General features: G+C 34.3%; 1 protein-coding gene across 1 annotated transcript in view; it reads right to left on the bottom strand.

Moving 5' to 3' along the window:
- The window catches only part of LOC108734900, a 33,563-nt gene that overhangs the window by 12,355 nt on the left and 13,361 nt on the right, over positions 1–7,847 (bottom strand). Inside the window, exons 4-7 of the mRNA XM_018466663.1 lie at positions 6,136–6,276; positions 4,888–5,784; positions 4,699–4,786; positions 3,080–3,552 (exon numbers count right to left, since the gene is read on the bottom strand). Coding sequence (XP_018322165.1) covers positions 3,080–3,552; positions 4,699–4,786; positions 4,888–5,784; positions 6,136–6,276 — 1,599 coding nt within the window. The remainder of the gene's footprint in view (positions 1–3,079; positions 3,553–4,698; positions 4,787–4,887; positions 5,785–6,135; positions 6,277–7,847) is intronic.

Here is a 7,847-nt window from a genome sequence, read left to right as displayed (position 1 = left end):
ATTTCGAACAATTAGCTTAACTTCCCATGCGTCAAAAATCTTAACTAGAATTGTACAGAGGAGGATGGAAAAAAGGGCGGAAGAACTATTAGGGGAAGATCAATTTGGGTTTAGAAGAAATAGAGGAACGCGGGAGGCCATTCTAGCTTTACGGGTAACAATAGAGAAAACGATAGAATTTGTAGATTTAGAGAAAGCTTTTGACAATGTTAAATGGGACAAGATGTTAAATATACATAAAAATGAAGGGATAAATTACAAAGATAGAAGAGTGATACTTAGTTTGTATAAAGAGTAACGGGCAGTTATAGAGCTAGGGATGCAACGTAGAGAAGTAAATATTAGGAAGGGTGTCAGACAGGGATACATACTGTCACCGCTACTTTTTAATCTATACATCGAAGACGCCATAAACATCATTAAAGACAGTACAACTGTAGGGATAGATGTGCAAGGTCAAAAGATTAGTATGCTTAGATTTGCAGATGGTATATCATTATTAGCATCTAGCAAGGAGGACCTAGAGATAGCTTTAAATAAAATTGAAGCGGTACTGACAGATCAGTACTGTATGAAAATAAATAAAAGTAAAATTAAATTACTGGTATGCAAGGGAAGAAAAAGTAGGGAAAGAGCGAATATATAGGAGACGAAAAATTAGAAGAAGTGGCTGATTTTAGATACCTAGGAAGTCAGAAAAGTCAGGATGGAAGGGGTAGTAGTGATATAAAGCAGAGGATAGCGCAGGGTCGTGTCGCCTTTAATAAAAAGAAGTCACTTCTATGCTTGCGAACGGTTAATTTAGAAATTCGAAAAAGGTTGTTAAAGTTGTATGTTTGGAGCACGGCATTGTACGGGTGCGAAACATGGACAGTGGGCGCGGCGAAAAACAAAAGGTTAGAAGCGTTCGAAATGTGGTGTTATAGGCGGATGATGAGGATATCGTGGGTAGAAAAGGTTAAGAAATGAAGAGGTATTGGAAAGAATAGGAGAACAGAGGACTCTATGGAAGTCAATAAAAAATAGGCGAGATAGGTTGGTAGGACACCTTCTTCAGGCATGAAGGTCTAGTCAGAGACATATTAGAGGCAGAAACAGGAAGTTAGGATGGGTAGAGGTAGACCTAGATTAGATTACTGTTCGCAAATAGTTAAGGATGTGGGCTGTTTCAGTTTTAGGGAAATGCGAAGTTTAGCTCAGGATAGGAAAGATGGAGGTACATATCCAACCAGTCTGACGACCTTATGATGATGATAAATATACAATGTGTACGAACACCATCTCTTTAATTGCAGTTTCTCATAATTATAATTTTTCGTAATAAACACACTTTTAGTTATTTATAAATTACGGTAATAAAAAATTTGATTATAATTCTTTTTCATCGTCAAGCGTTGAAAGTTTCACATTTACAATTTATGGAAATTCTCTTCAAAAAAGAAAACGTCCGGTTCTTGAGTTTCGCTATGCTGAGTTTTAATTTTAGTGAAATCGGTTATGAGCTTCTTTAATAAAATTAACACTTTATTAGCTATTTAAAAATAAAATCTGCAATAAATTTTCTTCTTTAAGCATTGTGTACGCTACACTGACGGCGAATGGGCAAACATAAAATAAAGCATTAATTTGTAGAATTAAATTACGTATTTCCGGTAAACAGTAACAGAACGAAGCAGTCAATGAATGAGATAATTGAACTTGTTTGGGATTGTTTTGTTGTGCTACAACCTTAAAGTGAGATTTATATGAATTTTTGGGTATTTATGTCCATCAGCCAAATAGTTTACGAAAAATTGTGAGCCGTTAGGCAGCAGATAAAAAAGTTAAAAAATCTAACCCGGGCCGGCCGTCAGGGTAGATTTGAACATATCCGAATATGTTTTACGTTCTAATAATTTTAAATTCATACATCGTATAAGCGTGAAATACATACAGGGTTCTTCAAACAGAGTGAGTGGTACATTAGGAGTTTTAAGGAAACTTAGAGAACTAAAAATTTAACAATAGAAGTTATTGGGGATGATATTTTTAACTAAAATAATTTCAACTATCAATAGAAGGTGTAGCTTATAATAAATACCCCCACTCACATTTAAATAGAGTAGAACTTCTATAACTTGAACATCAAAGCAGACGCCAAAAAATTCGAATTATAGAGTTACGGACGATTTTGATTTGACTTATAGAGATTAAGATCTATTTTTACTAATTTTGAGTTAGAGAGGAAAACCCTTAAAGTCAATAACTTAGTTTTTTGCGAACCATAGACGTTTCAAATTTTCGAGTTATAAAGGGAAAATATGTACCAAAATGGCTCACTAATTATTGCGACTAACAGAGGGTTAAGATTTCGAGTAAAGGAGGCTTTGGGGCTTGAAGGGAAGGGAACAAAACATTTTTTCTAGTTCTGGAGGTTTTCAACTTATCGAAGTTCGACTTAAAGAGGTTCTACTGTACTTTATTTTGTATTTATGGAGAATCCTGTGGATGAAGATCTGATTAATTTATAGGCATGCATCTTATGCTTCGATAATATTCTTTTAATTGATAAAAAGAAAAAAGAAAAACAAAAAATGCAACATTAATTTCAATGTCTTCATCTCCAGTAACACTTTTAGTTGTGGTATTTGATGCTTGGAACTAAATTTCGTCAAATCCTTATGTGCATCGTCTTCTATCATTTTCATAACGTGGAAAAACGAGAAATAAGGTTCTGATTTTTAGTTATCAATTATTCAAGACACACTTTTGTTATGCCAAAGTTAGTGAAATTATCTATTTTAGATAAAAATCCAAATTTAATCAAAAATAATAATAAAACATCCGCATGGAACGAAAGAGGATAAAAAAAGGAATCGAATGACTAAATAAAATATAGTAGGTGCCATTTGAAACGAAATTATTCGTGTTTGAAGTTTTTAAACTTTGGATTTTTCTTTTGAACGCCCAGTAGGTATTTGATTTGAAACCAAACTGGCCGAAACTAGTGGGGATTAATGAATATGTAGATGAAGATGAGAACATGAGAAATTTAAACTTGATGAACGCACTTCTTGATATATGAAAAAATTCCACTTACCTCTTCGGAAACAGTCGCCGGTGTTACAAGGCTGTAGGTGGTTCCCGCATTTAACACAGGCGCGCTCGTGATTTTCGCTAACTCTTCCAAAAGGGCACCGAGTTCGCTAGAGTAACGTCCCCGTCTGTCGCCAATCTCCCCTGTCTCACTGCCATTATATGCGAAATGTCTGTCTGCGTCCGGTGAACGTGTTTTCTTTCGTAATTCCACGTCCTGTAATAACGAATCCTCGACATCGTCCGTCGTACGCGCTTCACCTGCTTCGTTTTCGATATGCTTCTGTTCATCGAGTTCGACAAGTATTTCTTCTATTGTTTTGTAATTTCCCGGACTTTCGACTAATGGCACTGCTGACGGAATTGGCGACCGTTTCTTCTCAATTAAAATGATTGGGTTGCTTGGTCGTGGCGTGTCGTGATAAGGTGATGTAGGCCTCTGGTTTTGGTATTGACGAGGCGGCAGTGAAGGTTTACCTTATTAGAATACAGAATTAATGATATTAAGTCAAATGGCTACTGAAATAATGTTGCGTCAATCACTGACGTTCGTGTAAAATGCGATTGTAGGCCACTAATGGATTTATAATTAGAGCCACTGAAGATGACATACATCATCCTGTCTACAGCAGGGATGTAACGGAGGTAGTTTTATCGGAACCGAAGGCGGAGTCGGAGTTTTTAAATTTGCTTTATCGGAGTCGGAATCAAAGTAGGAGGCAGGGTCAGAAGTGGTGGCATGAAAGAGGATTTTTATTTAGGGACAAATAAAACATTATTTAGTCAATTTTTTTTCATTTCATTATAAAATAAAACACAAACAATGAAAAAATAATTGACGATAGAGTGCTCAGTGCACGTAGTGGGAATCAGGGAGATTCCCCACGCGACATGTATGAAGTTCATACTATGAACCTGTTCATAACAGTCGACACAGGCCGCCGCTATGTTATGCTTCGACCTCCGATTAAAACCTTCGATTTAAAAGTATCGGAGCCGAAGTCGGAACCGAAGGTGTAATAATAATCGGATGTTCCGACTTAACGGAACCGGAGTCGAAGCTCCGTAACATCCCTGGTCTACAGGTATGCGTTGAACGTTGTTTAATAGCAGCAAGTAAATTGCTTGGGGTTCTGCTGGATCTGTTCACAGTGTACTGACGAGATCCAAAGAGATCGCAGTTACGATCAACTTCTGACTGTTTCGGCAGATCACTGACTAACAACGTTTTAACAAGTCTGATTTTCCCTCTTTGTCAAAAAAAGAAAGAACATTTGTTCTTGAGCCGGATATTTTCAAAATCCATTTAAATTTGAGTGGGCCAATCAAAGGTGTTTGGATACGAGCAGTTCGAGTGGTTCATAAACCTTTAAGAATCGATTTCTGTATCTAAATTCTAGAAGACCAGAAAACTTTGGCGGTGTTGTGGATCAGTCTAAATAGCTCAAACTTCAATGTCAAAACAAGGCAAGTGTCCTGTTTTTGCGTTGGGGTTTGAACTATTTGGAGTGTTCCCCGATTTGTGTAACTATGCAAGGCGGTTATAGATTCTTAAAACTACTTTAAAATCACTATTCTAATTAAATTAGTATTTTCGATAGCCTTACAGAAATTTGTGATTACCTTCTTCTGTAGTAATTTCCTTGCAGTAATTTTTCTCTTGCTGCTTTCCATTAAATTCGTTTGTTGCTTCAGTATCAGTGATGCTTTTCTAGATTCGATAAAAAATTTTTAACGTTTTTTACAAACACGATATAATATTAAATGATATAAGATCGGATTGTGTAATAATTTAACAGTGCTATCACTTACTCTTAAAGAATGTCGTCGAGATTCGATAATTTTTTGCAATTGTGCCAACTTTTGTGAATCGCTGACGCTTTTTCTGACTTCTTCTTTATCAACAACAGTTGCTTCTTGGTTATTATTATCGCTTTCAAAAGACTTTGATTTTCGCCTTAAGAATTTTCTGACGAAACTCTGACTTCTGGTAATTTTTTTCGGCGTATCTTCGCTGTCTTTCGGCATCTTCACGAGGTTCAGAAACGTTTTTATCCTGTTATCTTTGTGCTTGATTTTACCATCACACGATGAACTCTGAGTAGATGAGTTATATTCCTTCCTCTCGTCCTCTTTTAGTTTCATCTGACGCATCCATACTTCACTTATGTTTTCGTAGAGTACTTCTTCCTGGTAAGCATATTTTAGTGAATTCTTCCTGCTTAGTTGTGCTTCATTTTCTGTAGAAAATTTACCATTATTTTGGTTACTTATTGTCTCTATTTCTTCTTTTATTGGGGCGTGTAATAGGGAACCAGTGGATCCTCGCGAAGCTACCAAGTGACCATCGCTTTTCCAATGTTTATTCCTTTTTGTAACGACACCTTTTTTATCTATGCCATTTGATTCAGCTATTTCTTCGTAACTCTGCGACTTATTCAATGAACAATTTTCGTTGTTGTCGCCTGTTTCTTTAACAACGTTGTGAAGACTGTTGCTTTGTTTCAGAAGTCGGCAAAGGTTTTTGTTTTTTGGTAATCGAGGACTTTTTGTGTACTTCTCTTTCGACGGAATATTATTCAATGTTCCTGTGCTTCTGCTAGAATGCTGCGTTGGTTGGATTTCATCTAAAATATCTTTGCGTTCTCTTTTTGGCGATTTGAAACGGCGCGGTAACGTGTTTTGTCTGACTAGTGTACAAATGTTTTCCTAAAATTTAACGAGAATTATTTCTTTTAACTATGATAACGTCGTTTTCAATAATTAAACGCAACGGTTATGCTTTTAAAACAAATGTATAATTCATGAAGAAGTCTGAAATTCATAATTTGTTAGCATCCCTTCTTTTGACCATATTGTAATCAGTACGAAAAAAAAGTGAATGAGTCTGTTTTCTACAAATATTTATATTAAGATTATTAGCTACTAAAAACATCTTGTGTGAACAAGATATGATTAAGATATGAACTAAATCTCAATAACTCAATATTATATGTACCAAATTGTTCGGCGCATCTCGAGTAATTACTACGATAATTTTGATGTGAAACGAAAGTTTACCTTATTGCGTTTGATCCGGTCGGGTAAATCGTCTAAAGAATATCTAAAATGATTCATTCTGTTTGATGTGATTTTTGTTTGAGATGTAGAAAGCATTATTGCTTGCATCCACTTCTCCTGTTCGATTCTATTCTCTGCTCTCTGAAAAAAATTAACTGAACATTCCTGCCAACGTTTTGTTTTATTTTATGAATAAATTCTAGAATTTATTGGGATATAACATGTGAATAATAATCTTTTTAAAGTTTTGCTCATTTATTTTTAGTTGTTTGTCATACAAATACACAAAATTGATTTTTAAACTAAACTAATAAATTATCATACTGGTTGGCTTTAATAGGACAATAAGAAATTTATTTAAAAGAAAGTGAATATTATCTATAACAATAACAGAAAATAAACAGAAAAATAGACGCAAAATCTTAAAAAATTGTCTAGTTATGTCGTAACTATAATAATACTCCAATGATTTTAACCATTTACATGAGCCGTGTGACCAGTCGTACCGCACTCTTTAACGTATAATGCGGAATATACAGAGACATGAACCTGTAATCTGTGCAAACACTACTTATAAATTGCTGTTAAGCACGTATATTTTATTATAATACAAATGTTTACGGTAGAGATATTGCTAAAATAGCAGCAATTTTTTTAAAGCAATGATTGGTTGGTTACTATCTACATAGTTTATTAATCACAAGCGTCACGACAGTTATTAAGTTACTAATATTCAGTGATAAAAACCGTAAAATAATTCAAAATTTCGTATAAAAGACAGGAAGGCATTTAGAATGCCGTGTATTTTATTAACGAAAATATTTTTTGATCTACTTAACGATTTTTAAAAATTAATTTATTTGTTAGCGAATGATTATATATGGTTTCAAGACTCCAATTTTTTGCACCCCAAAGAAAAAATTTCGATGTTTGACGAAGCAAAAACAGTGGCGTAGAAAGGTAAAAAAATCCGAAAGTTCGAATTATGTAAAAATAAAATAATAAATACTGTAAAATCAATCAACACAAATATGGTGCATCTATAAGCTGTTTATATTTACTTTAAAAAAATAAGTGAATGTGATACAATTAACTTCCTAATTCCTGACATCCTGCTTATTGTATAGTATATTACAGCAATTACACCTTGCAGTCCTCAGACTGCAACATAATTAAATAGGCTAACACCACCCTCACCGCGCCTGTACTGCTGATTAAGAAAAAAATATTTTTGTGTAGACATGTACCAGTCATAGTTCCTATTAAAAACGTCTTAAGATGATATCAACCATTTCTTTCCCCTCTACAATTTAATTTTTGGAAACAGAGTTACAATAATAGTTGTAAAAGTTTATTTTTAGGAAAATTCAACCCACATATTTCACCTCCTTATATAATACGGGGCGCTTCCGAGGAAGGTTTTCTCAGTTATATAATAATTTTCAGTGATGAGCAAAGATCAAGACTGTCTTTTGGTCTTGGTTTGCACAAATTTTTCTATTTATCGACACAATAATTGATGTACGCTTGTTTAAGATACAAAAAAAAAAAGAACTGTATTAAAATAAGAAATAATTTAGTATCTGTAGTAATCAATAAATACAGATTAGAAGAAAGAACCTACCCCAATAAAATCTTAATTACCAATTTTCACTAGGTAAGTTTGTTGGTACTTATTAGTTTATTGCTAAATCCTAAAAAAAGTTTCGGAT

The sequence above is a fragment of the Agrilus planipennis genome, unplaced genomic scaffold, assembly GCF_000699045.2.
Source record: "Agrilus planipennis isolate EAB-ADULT unplaced genomic scaffold, Apla_2.0 scaffold84, whole genome shotgun sequence".
In the NCBI taxonomy this organism is placed as follows: Eukaryota; Metazoa; Arthropoda; class Insecta; order Coleoptera; family Buprestidae; genus Agrilus; species Agrilus planipennis.
Note: the sequence above shows the minus strand (reverse complement) of the source record. Positions and strands in the feature narration are given on the sequence as shown.